This window comes from Mastigoproctus giganteus, chromosome 3, assembly GCF_048544385.1.
Source record: "Mastigoproctus giganteus isolate SK-2022 chromosome 3, ASM4854438v1, whole genome shotgun sequence".
NCBI classification, from domain to species: domain Eukaryota; kingdom Metazoa; phylum Arthropoda; class Arachnida; order Uropygi; family Thelyphonidae; genus Mastigoproctus; species Mastigoproctus giganteus.
The window spans coordinates 170,672,653-170,695,784 of record NC_143577.1 but is presented as its reverse complement, the minus strand read 5'-3'; the positions used below and the strand labels follow the sequence as shown (position 1 = coordinate 170,695,784).

The window sequence follows — 23,132 nt, the reverse complement described above, 5'->3', positions numbered from 1 at the left end:
AAATGTGGATTATACATGGTAAGCCATAGTAAATGATATTAATGCCAAGAAAGATACCATTAAACCAACTGCAAATATTAAGTACATTTATTGGAATGGTTACAAGAGAACTACATAACTACCACAATACAAGTATTTAACAACAAAGGAATGACGTGGAGTTTAGTGGCATCAAAGCCGTTTCAAAACAAAATCTTGATGTTAAGTGCTTGTATTGTGATGGTTATTTTGTTCTCTTGTAACCATTCCAGTAAATGTACTTAACATTTGCTGTGATTTAATAGTGTCCTCTTTTGTATTAATATCATTTTCTATGAGAAATAAAATAATAAAATATAGTTTATTAAAACATAGCAATGTGCAGATTTCCTGTTGCATCATTTTCATGCATTAATTACTTCTTTTCTTTTCCAAAGGCACCATACGTGCCTGTCACATGTTGTTAACCAAAGGGACAAGGGAGGATCCAATGTGTTGTCTGTGAGAACAGATATGCCACAGTGGAGAAACCAAACACAATACAACACAGCACAGAAGTGGCATGATCCATATTAGTGTGGAGCATGTGTTGCCACTAGAAATGCTTTACTCTTGCTGCTGACAGCCTGTCACAAGTAAATGAGCCTGCACTGGACAGTGGGTGACTGGAAATGAATTGATCTGATGAATTTCATTGTTGACTGCACTATGCAGTAGGACAAATGTGGGTGTGATGTACTTAACATGAGGCTTTTGAATCACACTGCACAACTGCATGAAGATAGTTGTACAGGTTGACATTGACGGCATAATGGTCTTAGGCATGTTTGGATGGGAGACTGCCCCCCCCCCCCCCGTACCCTTCAATCAGTGCCTCACTGGAGACTCATACAGGTTCATGATTTCTTCCCATATGTCCAGTTTTTGGTGGTGGTAGTCTTTCTAGACCACCAGGCATCTTTCAAGATAACACTCATGCAGTGGTTTGATTGATGTTCCAGTAAGTTCTCCTTCGCATGGTTGCTAAACTCTTTATCTTAACCCAACTGAACATGTGGAACAGGTCGTTCAATGTCTGGATCCGTTATCATCAAATACATGGCAAATGAAGGATGATGCGGTATAAATGATATTGGTTAACATATATGTGGATTCCCCCCCCCCCAAAGCACCTCGTGAAGTCTACACTATTATTTATCTAGGCTGTGCTATGTGCTAAAGGTGGTGCAACTAAGTATATTCTTAATGGAATGCTATCTCTGTATGTGTAATAATAAGATTATATAGAATAGTACTGACTCTTAAAGAAGCTTTTACCTTCTCAAAAAAAGGGAAGCTTTCATCCCACTTGGTTTCTTCCAGTACTTACTGGTTACTGGTTTTACTGTCAGCTTGATGGCAAGGGATATCTCCTTTCACATGAGCCACTATTGAAATTTTACAGGGTGGGTTGAAAAATGATTTCAGCTACTCCATGATGGAGCACCCTCTTTAAAATGTGAAACCTTTTCACTTCGCATCAGTTTGTTCACTTAATTTGCATATGTTCCCCCAGGCCTGTACTAAGACAAAAGATAAGAATATATACAAGGTGTGGCAATAAAGTTACTGAATTGGAGCTGTTGCAGTCATGTTTGATGGGTTTGAAAATAAATGGAAATGTTATGTTGTAGTACAAATTTCCTCCGACAAATGGTGATACTAAGGTTGTCCAGTAGGTTCGGGTTGCAAGTAACAATCAGTTTTGTTAGTGTTAAAGTTCCATGTAACAATTTTGTAATAATGGGGCAATAGATGAATATCAAATTTACCTTAAACTGGGAAAATCCATATGAAATGACACTGAAATGTTTTGTTTCATTTCATATGGATTTTTAAACATTTCTCCACAGAAACGAATGAAATGTTAAAAACTGTTTATGGTGATGAAAGGTTAAGTTGTATATGTTTGAATGGCATAAGCAGTTCAAAGACAGATGTTAGGATGTTTGTGATAACCCAAGAAGTGGGCGCCTATCAACCTCTCAAAATGAGAAAAGAGTTGCAAAAGTTCAGGAAATTGTGGTAAGAGATTGTCATTTGATCCTCAGAATCATAGCTGTTGAGTTAGATGTGAATAAGGAAATTATTCATCAAATTCTGCATGAAGGTTTAGGGAAAAGGTCTGTGCAAAATCTGTGCCTCACGGATGAGCAGAAGCAACAAAGACTGACTTCATGTGAAGACTTCATCCAGACTTTTCAAGACAATCCTGATTTCCTCAATTGTATTGTCATTGGAGATGAGTGTCGGGTGTTTCAGTATGATCCAGAAACAAAGTGTTAGAGCATGCTGTGGACTTCAAAATCATTGCCAATGCCCAAAAGGTTTACAGAAGTCCAGGTTCAAGTGATGCTGATCATGTTTTCTAAAAAACAGGTGTGATTCACAAAGAACTCGTACTTGGAGTGAGTTGATGCTGCGTTCTACATACAGGTGCTTCAAAGACTATTGAAGTGCATTTCCTGGATGAGAATGCAATTTCGAGAGAAAGGCAGTTGGTTCTTGTTGCGCACGACAGTGCCCCCACACATTCTGCATTTGTTGTAATGAAATATGGCATTCGATCGACCATCCACCCTACTCTCCCGACTAGCATCAGCGGACTTCTTTCATCTTTCCCAAGATGAAAACTGTCCTCAAAGCAAAGAGATTTCAAGATGTTGAGGACATAAAGACATTAAAATGTAACTGTGAAACTGAACATCCTCTCTTTAGATGCCTTCACTGAATCTTTTTAGAAACTTAAGAATGGCGTAGTAAGTGCATCAATCAGATAGTGATTACTTTGAATAAAAATGAAACCATTTTTGAGCTCCTTCGCTTTTGTGTTCTTTTTATTTCATCATTCTGAGAACTTTATTGCTACACCTCGCATAACAAATCAAAATATGCAGTGTATTTTGATTTGTTTTATGTGCAGTGTGCTCACAGACAACCATAAACCAAAATGGCACTAGTTAGGAACATGGAAACACACGGATTTCATGCACATAACTTTCAATTTTTGTGTGTGTAATGACAGACAAGGCGTCAGATAAACATGCATATAACTTGAAATGTGCAAAGGTCAACATGCACATAACTTGAAATGCACTTGGTAAGATGGTGCATTATATCAGAATGAACTGTACAAAATTAGTCATATTGTAAACTATTTACGAAATAGCTAATTTTAATTGAAACCTACATTTTACTTGTATACAGTTGTGCTCCGGTATCTGCTGATTCAGTTACCCCCGGTTAACCACAGGAAAAAACTTAACACTTACTACTTGTGTCCAATACGATGCCTCCCTTTATTTTTTACAATGTTGCATATGGTTTGGTCAGCAACATTATAATGGTTCTTTAGAGATTTAAAATGTTTTCAAACTTTTGAATAATTTCAAGTTTTTGTTTAATTTGAAAGCACAACCCTTGCGTTTGCCCATCGTTTTCGCGATTTCTAAACAAAAAGAAAATAGTTACTATAAAATAAAAAAAAAAACATTCCGACATCCCTGACAAATAATGAAACAAAATTTGTATAAAACGTTGTATTCCACTGTGGTGCAGTGGAATACAACTCTCGATGTTACGCACTAAATAAAACTAAACATTTGGTCTCTTTTTTTTTTTTTTATCAGTAGGTCTGAAGACAGCGGGGGTTGCAAGATAATAAGTACACTAATCTCCCAATGATGACTTATAATGCGGTTCTTGTCGCTTATTTAAGACTTGCAAAATATCTGTTTATACATATTCTAGTTATTACTTGAATTTTATGATTTCTGGTTTTTTTTTTTTTTTTTAATTTGGAGTCTTGAAGTGACCAGGTTAATCCACTTCCTGGTAAATCGGGAGTCTGCTGTTAAAGTTAACTTAACTTTGCTTAACTTAACTCTGCTGTTAAAGTTAAGTTAAAGTTAACTTAACTTTAACAGCAGACTCCCGATTTACCGGGAAGTGGATTAACCGGGTCACTTCAAGACTCCAAATTAAAAAAAAAAAACAAAAAAAACCAGAAATCATAAAATCCAAGTAATAACTAGAATAGGTATAAACAGATATTTTGCAAGTCTTAAATAAGCGACAAGAACCGCGTTATAAGTCGTCATTGGGAGATTAGTGTACCTATTGTCTTCAGACCTACTGCTAAAAAAAAAAAAAAAAAAAAAGAGACCAATTACCGTATTTAATATTGATAATGTCTTACTGTGTGTTTAATTTATCAATTAAACTTTATTATATGTATGTATGTACGAGAAAATCACTTTATATATGGGATCAGCAGGTGTTTGCTTATATCCGCAGTTTTAGCCATCCATGGTAGGTCTTGGAACGTATACCCCCCCTGCAGATACGGGGGGGTCTTACTTTATTTTTAATATTTTTGGCACAATGTAGTAAACTGGTTAAAACTGTTTTGTTTTTAAAAAACTTGCTGACCACAAATTACAAATATTTGATTATTAAATTCTGTACAAGTAATATTTAGCCTTCTCTAATACATTTATCCTAAACAAGTGTGATCAAGGCATTATCTGCTGCTTACTATAAGTCTTGCATTGTCTGAAAGTGTTGGCTTCTGAGTTGTTCCATTTTGCAGGACAAATTAGTCATAAGGAGTCGTGTAGATTTTGAGGTCGAGTGCTCGAGGATTTCCTGTTACCATCACAGTATTAGCCACACTACACTATCCATTGTTGTTCAAGGTGACATGTAATGTCTGGATTGCATTGGGTGAAATGTCTGTCCAATCTTATAAGCCAGAACTTGCATATCAATTCATTAATGACACTACTGTTTATTTTTGGCCAAAATAAATTCAGTTAAGAGCCAAGATATCTGAAAATAACTGTTGGTTATTGTGTGCAGTTGGGAGATCTGTTTGCATATTGTTGTTCTGCAAGCCAACATTATAAATTGTGTATACTACACTTCTTCTTGCAGAAGAACTTGTGCTGAGCAGCATGATGAAAGCTCTGTTTCCTGAAGACAGCTCTAATTATATTGCACAACTTGTGCTATGAAGGTGTTTCTGCATGGTGGCAATGGGAAATCCTTGTGGACATAATTCCTTGTGTTCTGCAAGATGAGAGCTGCACAGACATTAGCACTTTCAAACTACACAAGGCCTACTGCACGCTGATCCTTCCCTCCGTTACCACTTCTCCAGGTTCCTGATGGTACACATGCCTCCTGCATTGTGAAATTGAGTACAGGTAACCCTTGTATAACATGGTAGTTTGATTCCTACAAAATCTTGTGTAATACGAAACTGTGTTATACGGGACTAAGAACCAGTAAAAAGGGGGGGGGGTTACATTCCAAAAGCCAACAAAAATATGCCATTTTTTTAAATAACTATAGGAAACTTAATTTTTATAGTAGTAATAACTTAATATTTTAACTTTATTTTTATAATAGTAGTAACTTAAATAGTAATAACTGAATAAACGTCTTACCTTACAAACTGTGGTACTTATGTGTCTGATAATGTACGTTCATTTAATTTTCTTCCTTTTCATCGTTGCTAAGTACACTCTCTTCTCTGCAGCATCTAGATTTCGTGTACCTTCTGCTGTCTTTAAAAGTCACAGACTGCACTCTTCGAGTTGCAGTTATTTTTTTTGGTCTCAAACAAGCACAAGTTTAATAGCACAGAACCTAACCCAGGGATCTCCCCACAAAATACAGTGAACCCCACTTTAAATGATACACGAAAATCAAAAGAATATTTTCCAGTTAGCAAAATAAAAATAAATTTACGTTTACATACATAGCTTAATTAATATGTACTGTAATATGTACATACTAATTGATGTTTCTGTTCACTGACTTTTTTAAATTTTACACAAAAAAAAAAAAAAAAAAAACAGTAAAAATGATAAGCAATTAATAACGAAGAACACAGCATGCACAAGTTGCAACAAACACGATACAGAGTAATGAGTTTCTGAAAATTTGTTTTTTATGTGATTAAATATTTCATGGAAGAGGAAACGCATTTCACCATAATAACATGAAAACCCACAGAATTCCAGCTATCAGTACTATAGCAAATGCAAAGAGAGAGTTTAACTATCCGTTTATAATTGATTAAATTAACAGAAAAGACCAATAAACCAGAAACTGCAAATGGGTTTTATTGTTTTATGGTAGTGATCTCCAGAAATATGCTTTAGAAAAATATCACGAAGGCGATAACAACTAGCGAGTAAACAACGAGGATTCACAAAAAGGAGTGGAAATATTGAAAATTACATCTAACATAATAGCAGGGTTTTCCCAGCCCAAAAGCTCAAAAATACCATGTTATGCGAGATTTCACGCTAACACGCTTTGAGCAATTCTCAAACCGTGTTAGAGCGAAACCTTGTTGTAAAAGTACTGCAAGGATTGCCACAATTTATCGATTGTGTTAGAGCATGTTGTAGAAGTACCATGTTATGCGGGGGTTGCCTGTATTTATAAATAATTGATTGTGTTTTTGTAAGAAAGGTTATTTTTTGTTGCAGTAACGTGCTTACTACAGAAAAAAAATAACTACTGCTACTAAAAACTACAGCTACTGCATGTTACTGTTTTTTTAGTAGCAGCAAACTGCTGCTCTTGGAGCAACTCCTATATAAGCAAGCTTACCTCTTTGTGATTTAAAACATTCTTTGGACAGTTATCAGTAGCTGCTCTTTTATCTCAATCTTCTGTAAGTTATGATTCTGCCCCTTTATTATAACCATTTGGCAGAACATTGGATTCCCTTAGACTTGTTAGTTTTTTTAGATATGACATTCCCTAGTTTTTATGAGCTTATTTATTTTATAGAGCCAACATGTCGTCATTACCAGTTTCAGTGCTTAAACACTAGCGAATGCATTGCTATTTATAATGTATGTGATGGGATACCCCAGTGTCCTGATGGAAGCGATGAGAGTGAGGATTTGCATTGCCCTGGTATGTAAACTTAAGTTGTAATAAACTAAAAAAAACTACTGAAAATTGTCAGAAATATAGGGTTTTCCATAGTAATCCAACATATTTTAAAATGAAATAAGACTGTGGTCATCACTTTATTTATGAAAAATGGAATAAAAAACTGAAGAAGTAAAATGTTTGCCTACACTTAATTGTTGTAGGCAAACATTTTACTTTTTTGCCCTGGCAAAAAAAGGTTGCCTTGGCCTCCTTTTGTCCCTCTCTTGAATGCAGATATTGCATTTTTCTTCATGACATATTTGTTGGTATCATTTGAATTCCTTTTCAAGTATCCTCATAAAATTCTTGTAATTTTATGAGGATAATTAATGTGCTCTTTGCTTATGAGATACCTCCACAAGAAAAGGCCACCTTCATTTGAATGGTAAATGGTTGTTTGACAGTCAGAGAGCAGACGTGTGTCAACTCTGTTGGATTATATTCAAGACGATTGAATGAAGATGGGGTTAAGTTTAGTATAAAATTTTTGTTTTTTTTTAATTTGTTTAAATATCTTCTAAATTTAATTTCTCTAATTTTATAAATTAAGTTTTGTTATTTTTTGTAAATATTAATTCTTACCTTTTCTAAAGCTAAGTTATATTCTTTGATATCTTGTAAGTTTAAATTTTTAAGTTCATTAATATCAAAGTTTTGGTAACTGCTTATTTACTGCAGTATTTTGCAGTAAATAAGCAGTTACCAAAGCAGTTATTATTCTGCAGTAATTTAAATTCTGTAATATTTTATCAGTTTAATTTTTTACCTTAGTATTGGTTGCTACAAAATCATCTTTGAATACTTCATCCATAGATACCATGACTCAGGTGGAAATAGCTGCAGGCTATTCCTGTACCAGCCATAAGCTCATGACTTGTAGCCTATCTGATCCATGATCAGTCTAATAGAAATCCTAGTTCTACTGATGATTCTTTTCTTTGTTTCTGATGTAAGGGTATACCAATCTCAAAGTAGAACTTTGCATGTTACTAGTTTAAAGAAATGAATGATTGCCCTCGAGACAAAACTGTTGACTCATCAGGGACTCAAGTATCTGGTGACGTGCTAGGTCAGCAGTTCCCAAACTACTGAGATTTATGGATCCCTTAAAAATCAAAACAAGTTTGTGGACCCGTTTGTGGACCCGTGTGTGTGTGTGTGTGTGTGTGTGTGTGTGTGTGTGTGTGTGTGTGTGTGTGTGTGTGTGTGTGTGTGTGTGTGTGTGTGTGTACACTGGATTTTCATGAAAGAAAATTCAAAGTTTTATGCTTGAAACAACCCAACTTTATTCTTATTTTTATACAGATATACAGTCAAACTTGGTTATAATTGGCGCTTACAATACCGGGATCCCGGTAATTTTTTTCCGGTATTGATACAAAAAATACGTTTTTTGGTACTAATTTAAAAAAAAAAAAAAAAAAAAAAATGTATATAATTTAATCACATAAAAGTTATAAAATCATCTTTATGTGATTATGACGTCGCTATCTCTACTAGCAAATGTTCGATAAATCATCGATAGGACACCGTGCAACATTGCAACCTGTCCGCAACTCTCGAACAACTTCATGTCTGACCATATCGTAACTCCCAAGTCCCGTTCCTCCACTACTGACTTTAGTTCAACTCCACCAAGTGTATAAGTTATTTCGGGGTTGCTGTTCCCCTGGTGTAAGCCCTTGCATTTTGCTGAATTAAAGCATAGCTGTCACTCTGAAGAAGCTCTGCCTGGTGGCGATCATTAACTACTCTACTGATCTTTCATTATCTGCAAGTTTAGATCTCATGCCCTCCATTCCTTCATAGATGTCATTTAAGATAATCAACAACAGTGTTTCCAATACTGATCCTTGGGGAACCCCACTTCTTACACTAACCCAATCTGAGGAATAACCATTTATCACAACCCTCAAACCATCATGCTATCTATCTAAGGATTTTCCCTATGATTCCAGCCTGCTCCAACTTGTAACCAGTCATGTGAGACTGAGTCAAATGCTTTGCTGAAATCCAAATAAACAATGTCGAAATTATTACCTAAATCCAGCTCAAGAGTGAACTGTCAAAATGACAAACCAGATTTGTTAAGCCTGATTTTCCCTTTACAAAACCATGCTGTGTATCTTACAGAATGATCCTGAATTGAATTCCCCCTTGATCATTGCCTCCACAATTTTCCCTACTACTGAAATTAGACTGGCCAGTCGGTAATTTCCCATTACACTCCTAGAACCGTCTTTATGTTCCAATTTACACCAATCCAACGGAATCTCTCCTGTCCAGTGATGCTCCCATAACTAGCCTTAATGGTTCAATGCACTCACTTTCTGCCTCTTAAGATTATAGGGTATATGCCATCAACTACAGGAGCCTTACTCGCCTGTAGGTGCAAAAGTTCTCATTAAATAATCATTTGAAATTTCAACATTGATTATATTTATTTCAACTTCACTTCCATAATATCTCATTGACACAAAGGTTTTTTTTATATGTAAATATCGATGCAAAGTAACTGTTGAGTTCATCTGCAACTTCAGCTATGCTATCTAATACCATCCCACGTCCATTACATAAGGGTCCAATCTGATTTATCCTTCTGTTCTTTGCATTTATATATGTGAAGTATTCCTTAACTGCACTCTTTGCTCTCTTCTTTATTCCTTATCCCCACTCTTTGCTCTCTTCCAGACTCAGTAAAGATACTATAGTGAAAATTATACTTCGCTGAATAAAACGTCTTTCTCCTTCAGAAAACGATGAACATAATTCAACCATGGAAGGCCAACGTGAAACAGAACATCAGTGTTTCGCAAATTCTTTCCAAAATAAGAAATTGCCCGACTCCAACGAGATTTTAAAAGGTCAACTTGAGTTGGAAATTAATGAAATACTTTTAACTATTCTTGCTAAAAAAGTTCAAAGCCTAGAAAATATGGACTGAGATCATCTACGATTATCTCAGTACCAGAATAGAATCTGAAAGGGCGCTTTCTGCCGCTAATCAAATATGTACCAAAATTAGATCCATTTTAAACGATCATACTATTGATTGCTTATGTTTCTTAAGAGCTCACTTTATTCAGACAGGTAGTGTGGATGCTTCAACATAACTAAACTTTGCAGTAACAATATGTATTTCTTTGTTTTTAGAATAACTGTATTTTAATGATTTTTTTTCAGAATATTTATTATTGAAATAAAAGTTTATTTAAAACATGAATTCAAGTAATTACGGTACTTGTTTTTTCCCTTACTTTATTGCACTAATTGTCATCAAAATTTATTGAGAAAAACGTTTGTTTTTGGAATACCGGTGTTAAGATTTTGACCGGTATTTTAAGCCCTAGTTATAACGAGCACGGAAATAACGAGGTCACAGCTGTAACAGGCAAAAAGCCATAATGATTTTAATTTACGCATATTTCCATACAATCGCTCACTGTTCTAACAAGCATACTACATGGATATACCGAACAAATTTTGGTAACTGTGCAAACATTCTTAATTGCTCGGGTAGTCAGAAAAACCAAATTCTTGAAATAGACTAATATAAAAAGGGCAACTTAGCTTTATGACCACCTGTATCAGATTAGTGGCCGGTTTATGACCTTGTCCTCCAGGACGGGGGCTATACAATACTGCATTGGTGTTCCGTTTGTCGCATTACCCTATTTATAGATTGTCTTGTATTCACTGAACCATAAATTTATTTTGGTACTTCTAAGAACTTCGTTTGCATTTTGGGACTGCTAAGAACTTTGTATGCAGATCACTTTATCATTCTTAAAGTAAAATAAGATTATTTTACCCTTCCTTCGGAAACATGTCTACTAACAAAATAGAGTCTCTCGATTCGCAAAAAAGTTGATATTTTTAGTGAATTAGAATGTGGTGCAAAAAAGGTTGCACCACATTCTAGTGTGGTGCAACATTAATGTGGTGTAAAAAGTTTTCTTTATCCTCTTCAAGTGTATTGACATTGTGGAAGAATAAAGTTGTTTACATATCGGCACTGGAAAAGAATTAACCAAAAAAAAAATTAAAAAATTTATAAAGTGGGTTTACGGACATCGACAAACATTATTTCAATGGTTCACAACACAAAGAAGTGCCTGATTTTCAATAGATGTCTGATCTTGAAGGCTCAAGTGGAAAAATTTGCTGAACAATTTGGATGGAAGGATTTTGTGTAACAATTGTTGGCTGGATTGATTTAAAAACCGACATAACATCGTTTATGCAAAAATTAGTGGAGAATCTCAATCTGCAGATCCAATAATTGCAAATGAATGGATTGACCATGTTTGGGCAGAAACCAGGAAAGATTTCAATGACGAAGACATCTACAACGCTAACGAAACAGGACTGTTTTAAAATTTGACACCTGACAATACATTTAAATTCAAAGGGGGGGAAATGTGTTGGGGGAAAAATCGAAGGCTCGCTTGACGGTGCTCGTATGTGCAAATATGACAGGAAATGATAAAAAAAAAAAATGTTTGTTATCAGAAAATTGTTAAAACCTTGGTGTTTCAAAAACTTAAGGAAACTTCCTGTGGATTACACTGTGAACAAAAAGGCTTGGATGACTTCAAATATTTTTCGGCAATACATAAATGATTGTAATAAGGAGCTGTTCAAAAAGAAGAAAAATATTTTATTGTTAGTTGATAACTGTCCTGCACATCCCCAGATTCAAAATTTGTCCAATGTTAAGCTAGTGTTTTTGCCTCCCAATGCAACATCAATTTTACAACCAATGGACATAGGTGTAATCAAGAGTTTAAAAGGATTTTATAAAAGATTTCTAGCTCTACCTCTGATCAGTCAAAGAGAACAGAAACTTACCGAGTCTATATTGATATTGGATGCTATAAATTTATTGATTGATGCGTGGAACAACGTTACTTCAACAACCATATCGAATTGCTGCAAGAAATCGAAATTAAATTCAAATGAAATTTCAATCGTAGATGAAGATGATGGAAACAAAGAAAATAACTTGCCATTATCTGAATGGTTGCTACTTAACAATGTTGTAGGCTTTGATACAGATAACATCGATGAATTTGTACGAGTCAATGACAACTTGTTAACTAGTGGTCTTCCTACAGAGACTGACATTGTAGATGCTGTGCTCAACAATGACTATAATGATGATGATTGTGATGATGATATAAGTGAATCAAAATCAGTGCCGACAATCTCAAGTTCAAGGTGCAATGGACACATTAGTCAATTTTTTTGAAGGAACTGAGGCAAGTAATGAGACTTTTAATACGTTGAGTGTTTTAAGAGGAAACTTAAGAAATACCAAAGTGAAATCTTTAAAACAAACATCAATTTTAAGATTCAGAAATAAAGACTAATTGAAATTGTGTTTATTATTAAATGGTATTGCTTTTAATTACAGAGAAATAAATTGTTTAGTATTAAGTGTATTGTAGTTTATACAAGTATATTAAAACAAATAATATGTAAGTATATACTTATATTATTTTTTTCTATCTAATATTTCTTTTGTTTTTTGAATATATTTTTATCAAGTTATTGAGAATTTAAAAAAAGAAGTTAGAGTTCTTATTTCATCTCCACTATCACTGATATAGTAAGTAACGGTTATAACGAGGAAATTTTGTTGGTCCCTTCATGCTCGTTATAACCAATTCGACTATACAGTAATACCCCGACTTACGTGAACTCGGAGTTACGCGATTCTTGATTTTTTTCGTTTGGCAACACTGCCGCCCACTATCTTCAAGGTCGTTTTTCATATGTTATCGATATACGGTGCAACGGCGGAGAGTGGGAGCGAGAGATGAACAAAATTCAACTTTGCTGCGCATGAGTTGCACACATATACAAGAATTTGTATTCCAACTGTCATATTTATGTGTGCGTTCGAATTCGTGCTCAACGTTTGTCGGAAATTACATCGTTTTCACGAGAGAAATGGATCGCGTCGGTCGAGCCGTATACAGTCAGTCCTCGTATAACACGTGTTTACACTACACGAATTCGATCATACACTATTTATAAATACGATAACGATATCTTATAATATAACACGAACCAAATTGGCTTATGCACGATTCGCCTTTGTGTTTACAAGAAATGGCAGTCGAACGTAGAATCATCCCAACCGAATGCAAAATGATAGGAATGAAGAGAAGATTCTGAAAATGTATTTGTTTTAGGGGAAACACATTTCACCATAATAACGTAAAAACCAACACAATTCCAGCTATCGGTATGCAATTAGATCGAGTTTACTACCAGTTTATAACAGATTCCACTAGCAGAAATGCAACTGGATTTTTATTGTTTTATGGTAGTAATCCCTAGAAATGTGAGGTGTTAATAGGTATCTCTGCCTTTATGGTGTTGTTTATTCAGTTGCTACATGCACACAGCTTTGTTTATGCGTATGAAGCGTGCCTCCTCGTTTTGTAATTGTGCTTTATTCCCTAAAAATGAGCAAAATACTTAAAGGGTGTGAAAAGGAAGCAGTACTGAAGACACTGCAGATTCAAAGTGAAAAAGAAAAGCAATTAGCGATAAACAGAGGCGGACTGGGTCAAAAATTCTTACCCGGGAAAATTTATAGTGGCCTCATACTATGGTTTATGGCCAAAATCACACAGGCCCACCGGGGTTTCCCCGGTAAGGCTTATGGCCAGTCCGCCTCTGTCGATAGAGAAAAAATATGAAATTGTGAAACGCTTTGAGCGAAATGAAAGACAATGTGATATTGCACGTGCTACAGGCCTAAATGAGGCAACGGCGAAAAGCACATGACAATTGCAAACTTGACAGAAGGTATCAGCTCAATTGAAAAGGGCTTAAAAATTTTAGAAAACATAGACTACAATGAAGAACGCGTTATAGCTACAAAGCAAGGAATGAAAAAATTATTAGCTTGCTACGAAGAAATTCTGCGTGAAAAAAAGAAGTCTGTGTTGTCAGACGAATTTGTTAGATTTTATGAAGCCATCGACATCGAAATAACTTTTTTACGTAACTCATTTATTTTTTTAATACATATTTTGTATTAATATGTATAAAGAACTGCAATTTTATTAATATTTTTCTTCTAAACTAGTGTTTTTGTTAGTCCTTGGTCCCAATTAAACAAAATTTATATGTATTTATATGCAAAGTTGTACCCCGACTTAAGCGATTTTCGTCGGACCCACCTATCGCGTAACTTCGGGGTATTACTGTATAATAATTTTATTTATCACTAATTTGCTATACATAGAACAAATAATTTGAAATATATATACTAATCGTATTGCAAATAAGTAATGTTCTATAACGAAATTTGTTGTGATCCAGAATAATGTATAATTGATTTTTTTTAAGTGTCACAAAAGGAACTTACAGAAATGCAAAACTAAAATAATTACTTGCCGCTTGGTGATGCCTGCTATAAAAAAAATTCTGTAAATATTGTAGTTTTTAAAAATAAAATAACGTTATATTTTACTTGTTTCAATTGCCTTGTAGTGGGAGGACTTTAGGCAAGTGGAACAGAAAAAGTGGGGGTTTTTTTTTTTTTTTTTTTTTGATTAATCTTGTGAAATGTGCTATATGTGAAAACTCCTAGCATTCTTCCTTTTTACATTTAACATTAGTTCAGAACCCTCAAGAAAAGAAAAATTCTTTATCAGATGTTTCATTTTACCCTCACGAAACATTTAATGGGACATATAAAATGTCATCAACATATTTCTCGGTTTTATTATGTAAACTGAAATCTGAAGCTACAACAAGATTATTCAATATTTGTGAACACAAACAAAGAAACTAAACAGGCTATTTTTCAAAATTCAAAACATCAGTTTAAAACTGCATTACTGTTGGGTCAAATTTGAAGTCCTGTCATTTCTTACATTTTATTCAGGCCCAGACATCATGGGTGTGGGGGAGACTGGACCACTGCCAAAAGTTATAGAAAAATGGAATTAGACGGGAAAGATGGGCACAATGAGACAGTTTGTTACAGGGTTCATGCTGGCTCTTAACATCCTTGACTCCAGGGTATAGCAATTCTGCCTTTTGGTTTTCCCTCAGAATTCTTGTTTCAGAAGAATCATTTTGACCTGCCTCTCATTGACTGATGTGTGGTTTCCACTTTCTGGTTTATTGGATTCATGAACCTATTAACCATGTTGCTGCTTTTGTTGTTTTCTTTAGTTCCCATCACTTCTTCAATGCAAAAGACATATAATTTTTTGCAGAAATATCAAACTAAACAAGCAAGTTCAGTTTTTAACTTTGAAAGATAACAAAGGAAAGGAAACCTCTGAATGGTTCACTAAACAAGAATAGTGTTGCCTTTCAGAGGTTCCTTTTCTAAATCTTTAGAATCATCAGAGCTCATTGCCATCATTTCACTTATGAAGTCATTTGGATAACAGGTAGTATTTAAAAAAGATCTCTAAAAATGTAGCATTTCGTTGTTCCTCCAGCACAAAATGGCTCATTATGTCTCAGTTACTCTGAAAAGTTATGGATATAACCTTGCACAATATACATATGAGACAAATGAGTTACCTCGGCTGAAGGGATTTTGAATTAGATCTCAAATGATCACTGCTGTAGACAGGTGAGTATAAAATACAATCAACAGTATAGCAAAGTATTCATTCCACAAAATTCTTCATGTGCTATCAGAACACAGCAAGTCATGCACAAAACAAACATGGACTGACACTGAAACAGGAACATGACTTCAGCAGGTATGAGAGGTGGTCAGAACATTCTGAGAATGGAGTATAAAAACAGGGTACAAAATGCTCTGTATTTTTAGTTTTCAGTGTATTCATCCTGAAGGTCAACACACTTTTTGTATTTAATCTGCAAAGAGTTTAATCCTTCAGAAAAAATTCTTCAGGTTAGGCATCAAACCAGGCTTCCACAATTATTCTTCATCGTCTTTAAAACGAGTTCCATGAAGATGAGGCTTGAGGTTTCTGAACAAATAATAATCACTTGGACTGTACTTGGGGAGGGTTTAATTGTTCAAATCCACGTTTTTGCTTTGTGCATTGTCATGGAGAAACAAAACCCAATGACCCAACTCTCCTCACTATTTTACTGAAATGTAGGTTTTAACTTTGCCATAAGGCTGGTATAATATTCCCCTGTTATTGTGGTTTTAGGTGCAAAGTAATCAGTTAACAATAATCCTTATGTGTCCAAATGGCACATTATGGTCTAGGTTGCTTATGCACCATAAAAAAAACCAAACCATGCCATACCTTCCTTTTGTGTCCCAGAAAATTGAGGTTAGCACTTTTCCAGCTGGTGGTTGGGTTATACAGTTTTTTTTAGGGTTGGGATTCCTTGTGCTTCCACTGTATGCTTTCTAATTTGGATTCAGGATCATAAAAAACGCCAAGTTCCCAATCACCAATAAGGATAAAAGCCTATCTGGATTAGCTAGAATTAATTTTAAATTCTCTTTTGATGATTTCACCCACTGACATTTGTCACAAATGGAAAGGCTTCAGGGAATCTGAACATTCCTAAATGCTCATGTATCATTTTTAAAATGCTTTTATGGGAAATGTTAAGTACCTTAAGTTCAAACACTAATTCTTCTGTTTTCTAAAATTTTTTCTTCGGTGATGGCAATTGTTCCAGAATTAATTGCTTCAAATTGTTGACCTTGGATCATCCTCAACTTGACTCCCATCTCCTTTGAATTCTATCAACCATTCGAAGCATTAGCATGACTGGTGATATTTTCTCAGACATTATAGTCATTTTTCACAGATTTGTTTGGCATATCTGCCCTTTATTCAAAAATTTAATTACCAAATGATGCTCAGTTTTTTGGATATTTATTGTTTCCCATATTCCCTACTATACTTTTTATTTGTTACAATATGGTTTACGTTGGTAGATTCCAAAATCTTAGTTTTACTGTTGTACATTTGTTTATCTTAGGTTCGCGGGACACTAAGATAACCAGGATATCCTAATCCCCATGCATGCCAGCTGACAAAACTGTTGCTGTAGTTTATTAATTAAATAAAATTTTAATCATCTTCATCTTTTTAAAAAAAGTCTAGTTATATTTAAATTAAGATTTTTAATCTTATTAATTGATTTCTTTCCCCCAGCTATTAACATTTTTCCATACAAGGTTTTGACAAATAAGGCATGACTTGTTTGTTGAAATTGATTAGAATGGATGACTTTGTTGGTCTATGACAATAATTTACAACCACTTAGACCATCACATAATGTATCATCCCTGAATGCCATGTCTTTTTAGTTAGCAAATGATTCTTCTGTGATTTTCATAAATGATATTGATTAAGGGATGGAAGGTGTGATGTCTAAATTTGCAGATGATGTTAAAATTGGTAGAGTAGTTAATGATCACTGCTAAGCAGAGCTTCCACAGAGTGACCTAGATAGACTTCAGGAATAGTCAGAAAAGTGGCAGCTTTGCTTTAATCCAGCAAAGTGTAAGGTATTGCACCTGAGGAACAGTAACCCCAAAATAACTTATACACTTGGTGGAGTTGAACTAAAGCCGGTAGTAGAGGAAAGGGACTTGGGTGTTACGATACGGTCGTTCTCCGAGCATTGTAGACTGGTTGCAAGGAAGGCCCATGGTGTCCTATTGGTGATTTATCAAACAATTGCTAGTATAGATAAGGACGTCATAATCACATTATATGAGGCTATTGTTAGACCACACTTGTAATACTGTGTTCAAGTATGGAGCCCGCACTTAAAGAAAGACATTGTGCTTCTTGAAAGGGTGCAAAGACAGGTAACTCGCCTGGTGAGATCTGCAAAAGGGCATCCATATGAGGAAAGACTTCCAATATGTGGGTTGCAGAGCCTTGGAAACTAGGCACCTTAGAGGAAACTTAATTGAGGTGTTTAAGGCTCTGAGAGGCATAAGCAAAATGAACAAGGATGAAATTTTCACGGTTATAAATGATTCTAGAACAAGGGGCCATAATTTCAAGTTATGAGAGGAGACGTTTAGATTGTATTGTAGGAAGTTTTATTTTAGCCAGCGAGTTATAAATTGCTGGAATAAGTTACCTACATGGTTGGTAGAAGCTGACAGTTTGGGGAAATTCAAAGGTCAGCTGGATAATTACCTACGGGAGGAGGAAATGCATAGGTTGTCTATTTCCTTTTCTCTTATTAATTATTATTTTTTAATTTTCTTCTTCTTATTATTTTTTTTATTTATTTTTATTATTATTTATTATTTTATTTATTTATTTTTTTTTTGCTGGTGCATCATAAGCCATAAGCTTCTTTGCACCATGTGGCCATTACTAATACTTACTAATACTAATCTTGGTCATTCCCCTTTGTTGCATATAAGCTTGAATTGGCTTAATCTGACTTCAGCTTAATTGGCTTAATCTGACTTGTGGGTTTGATGCTGTTTTATATTGGAGGGAGTAAGGCAGAAAATTGCAGAGAGAAATCACTCTGTCATGGTCCAACAGAAATGTGGGATGTTTTCCTTTTTCCTTTTTTTTTCTTTTATTTCTTGGTACCCCTCATACCCCGAGATCACAGTCTGAATGCTAAGAACTAACTATTCACTGTGGCTGCTCAGGTATATCCCTTTGTGTTGACTGTCTTCTTGGGTGATAAAGTGTGTTCCAGTAAGATAATGCTCCCTGCCAGTATTGTTCGAGGATGGTTGCCAAAATGAAAGTGACTAAATGAATGGTGCTGGCTGCCGTATTTGCCAGATAGGAACCACATCTCTGGGATTATGTTGATTGGCAGATCAGGCATTTGGATCCTCCACCACATGACAGGTCTTATTTGACTAGCAGTTTATTGTAATGTTGCTACCTCTATTGATTTACATTTTTCCTGGGTGTATTTTAGACTAGTTTTTGCAATACTTTGAAGATTGAGAAGCACATGAAATGTGTTTTGGTGTATTAAATAAAGGTGCAAACTTGGAAAATAGTTGAAATTTTGTGAGCATGCATATGAACACTTGTTTCTTATCTTTTTTTTTTTTTTTCCCTTATTATTATATGTCATCCTTATCATTGCATTTCTCATAAATGGAAAATGAAATTTACATTTTATTGGCCTATTTATTGTTATTTCCTTAATTCAGACACAGCATGGCTTTGTTAAGGGGAAGTCTTGTCTGACCAATTTGATTGAATACTATGATGTGGTCACAAAGGAACTGGATGCAAAAAATAATTTTGATATCATATACAGTCAGTCCTCGTATAGCACGATAGTTGTGTTCCTAGAAACCCTTGTGCAATGCAAAATCGTGCAATATAAATAACAGGCCCTATAGCCTCCTCCGTAGCCAAGTGGTCAGGAGTGGGAGTGCAATAGCACACGCTGTTTGAGTAGACCGGGGTTCAAGCCCCTGACTGCTGAATATGGTCGATCTGCCAACCTGCACTGGACCAGCGTGGCAGATTATGGTCCATTTCCCTCAGCATGAATTGTTGAGGCGGCTTCCATCCTGCATGGGTTGATAATGGCTGCACTTTACCTTTTTTTATAGGAAAAAAGGGTTAGGTGCCGACCACCCAAGATTGAACACACATTTGTAACCAAAACATTACCAAACACAATAAATAATCGTAATAAAATACATAAGTATTTTATTACGACTATTACATAATAAAATATTGCTAATGCTTTTGCTTCTATCATAAGCAAACTTGTTCTTTGTTTGATCTTCTGTCCAAACAGACGTTCCATCTCTTCCAATTCTTTGCCTTGATCTAATGGATTTTGTTACACTTTGAGTTATTCCTGCTATGAAAGTTGTTTTTATTTTATCTGCATTCTTTCTAATTCTCGGTGTTGCTTAATTTTGGCCTGCAGCATGTGCAATATCACAAGGTCTTTCATTTCGCTCAAAGCGTTTCACTATTTCATATTTTTTCTCTATCGACAGAGGCAGACTGGCCATAAGTCTTACTGGGGAAACCCCGGTGGGCCGGAGGCCAGTGTAATTTTGGTCATAAACGCTAGTATGAGGCCACTACAAAATTTCCCGGGTAAGAATTTTTGACCGCCTCTGTCTATCAATATTGCTTTTCTTTTTCTCTCTGAATATGTAGTGTCTTCACCAGATGCTTCCTTTTCACACCTTTTAAGTATTTTACTCCTCTTTAGGGAATAAAGCGCAATTACAAAATGAGGAGGCACGCTTGATACACATAAACAAGATGCATGCATGTAGCAACTGAATAAACAACACCGTAAAGGCAGCGACACACTATTAACACCTCACATTTTACTAAAGCACATTTCTGGGGGTTACTACCATAAAACAATAAAAACAATTTCCATTTGCATTTCTGCTGGTGGAATCTGTTATAAACTGATGGCAAACGTGATCTAATTGCTTTTGCGATAATACCGATAGCTGGAATTGGGTGGGTTTTCATGTTATTATGGTGAAATGTGTTTCCCCTTCACTGATATGAAAAACATAAATACATTTTCAGAATCTTCTCTTCGTTCCTATTGTGTTACGTTCAGTTGTGGCGATTCTGCTTTCGACTGCCATTTCTTGTAAACACAAAGGCGAATCGTGCATAGCAAATTCGGTTCGTGTTATATACAATATTGTTCCCCTATTTATAAATCTTGTATGATCGAATTCATGTAGTGTAAACACGTGTTATACGAGGACTAATTGTACTTGGATTTCAGGAAAGCTTTTGATACTGTTGCTCATAGAAGACTGCTGTACAAATTGGAGCAGCATGGCATTAAGAACAAGTTACTGCAATGGATAAAGGGATGGTTGAGTGGGAGAAGACAGAGAGCAGTGATCAATAGACACTGCTCTTCATGGACTAATGTTATTAGTGGAGTTCCCCAGGTTTTGGTTTTGGGCCAATTGTTGTTTTCTATATTTTTCAATGATATTGATGAAGATATTTCAGGCTTAATGTCCAAGTTTGCAGATAATATATATAAAGGTTAGTAGGGTTGTTAATGACAGTAAGGATGATATGCTACTGCAACAGGATCTAGAAGAGATGAGCAGATGGGCTGAGTCGTGGCAACTGAAGTTTAAAATTGACAAATGCAAAGTACTGCATACGGATAGCATTAACCCCAGCGTACTTACCAACCATTGTTTGGTACTCCACTCAGGGTAGTGGAGAATGAAAAGGACCTGGGGATAATTGTGCAGTCAGATATGAAGTTTTCTGAGCAGTGCAGACTTGTTGCCAGGGTAGCTCATGGGGTCTTGTCAATGATATATGGAAATTTTGCTGGCAGGGATAAGGAGGTGATTATCCCACTTGTATAAGGCAGTGGTCAGGCCACACCTTCAGTACTGCATAAAGGTCTGCAGGCCTCATTTTAGCAAGGATTTAGAGCTACTGGAAAGAGTATAGAGAAGGGCAACGAGATTGGTGAGGCAAACAAAGGGTTGCTGTTACGAAGAATGACTTAAGTTCTGCAAATTGCAACGTCTGGAGACTAGGCACCTGCAAGGTGATCTGATTGAGGTGTATATAAGACCTTTAACAGTTTGGGCAAGCTTAATGCTGATGAGATTTTTCCTTTTGCTCTGATTGCTCACTTGAGGGGGTATAAATTCAAGTTGAGGAAAGACTGTTGTTGTAGAAGAGATGTGCGGAAATTTGCCTTTAGGTGGTTGATTGCTGGAACAAGCATCCATCGATGGTTGTGGAAGTTGATAGCTTAAATAAATTCAAGGAAGAACTGGACAAACTTTTGTAGCAAGTGGATGGGTGAAATGGGAAGGTTTTTTTTTTTTTTAGCTGATGCTGTATAAGCTTGCTTTCTTGCATCATATGCCTCTGCTAATGCTAACCTCTCGTTTTTTCTGCGACCTTAGGCTTGTAAACTGTGGTTGACAAATGCTGTACTTTACAAGAATATATACCCTTATGTTGGTGAGGATTAGTGCACAACAGTCCTTATGTGTTCCACCAAATTGTCTTGACAAATTGTATATCTGTATATCAAGCTTATGTAAAACTTAGTGAATCAGACTTATTCTTTCCTTTTTGTTTACTTGGAGATTTAAATGGACTTCACCTTTTATAGAGGGACTCCTTTACTGTTTTTTAGTTGTCTCCCTTTCAATTTTGAGGCTTTCCAACTTCCTACTTTATGAGGATCTATCCATCAAGACAGAAGAGGATGGATGATTGAAAAACTCTTAGATAGGTAAAACTCATGCAGTTACAGTTCAGTAATTGATCTCACTATCTGTTGACTAACCTTGTTTCCCCTTCTTGACTAGTCAATTTCAAATGACTCATAGTTGTGAACTCTAACAAATAATCTGTAGTATTCTACTGAATAACTTCTGATATTTTTATATTAATGGTGCAGGTTACTTCTCTACAGCAGATATTTTAATCCCACAGACATATTAAATATCATAAAGATTACAAATAGTTATGAAGGTTAGTAGGATTGTTAATGATAGCAAGAATGCAGCATGCCAAAAAAAGAGAAAATTAAGTTGCAAAATTGTCAGCAGCATCTTTTTATGGCCAGTCTTTCAAAAACATGAAGCACAATTGAAAAATAAACTCAATTTTCACACAAAGATGCTTTCAGTTTTAGAGAGCAGAATCTCCTGATGAAATTCATTATCAAATGTTAAAGGAAATTAGTCAGAATTCCTTATGTCTTTCTTCTATATAATATGATCAAATTTGAAGGTGCCTATCCAGACAGTTGGCCACATTCATTTGTACTGGCTTTCTGAAATGTTTGAAATATCTCACAAATCCTAATCACTATTTCTCTCACTAGCAGTCTTTGTTGAATATTAGAAAGAATACCAAATGATTGGTTAACATGATTTCTTGAAACCTATAATCTTAGATATACTCCAAGCCAATAAGATTTTGGAAAAGAGATCTCTTGACAAGACCTGAAGCAAACATCCATAATACCTTTCTTAGAAATGAACACCTCATCATGATATGCCTTGTCATCAAGAAAGGCTTTTCATACAACCAGGATACATGGCATCCTTTATGATTTACATAAACCAGGGGTGCAAGGCCATGTAACTGAAATTCATCCATAATTTCTTCAGAAAAATTTTCCAAGTCTGCTGTAACCATATTCTGTTTTCAAAAGTAGGATTGAGAAGGAGT

The 23,132-nt window shown here is 35.4% G+C and overlaps 1 protein-coding gene across 1 annotated transcript in view; it reads left to right on the top strand.

Moving 5' to 3' along the window:
* LOC150088407 (uncharacterized) overlaps nucleotides 1-23,132 on the top strand; it is a 141,712-nt gene that overhangs the window by 23,576 nt on the left and 95,004 nt on the right. Inside the window, exon 3 of the mRNA XM_090369496.1 lies at nucleotides 6,829-6,957. Coding sequence (XP_090225622.1) covers nucleotides 6,829-6,957 — 129 coding nt within the window. The remainder of the gene's footprint in view (nucleotides 1-6,828; nucleotides 6,958-23,132) is intronic.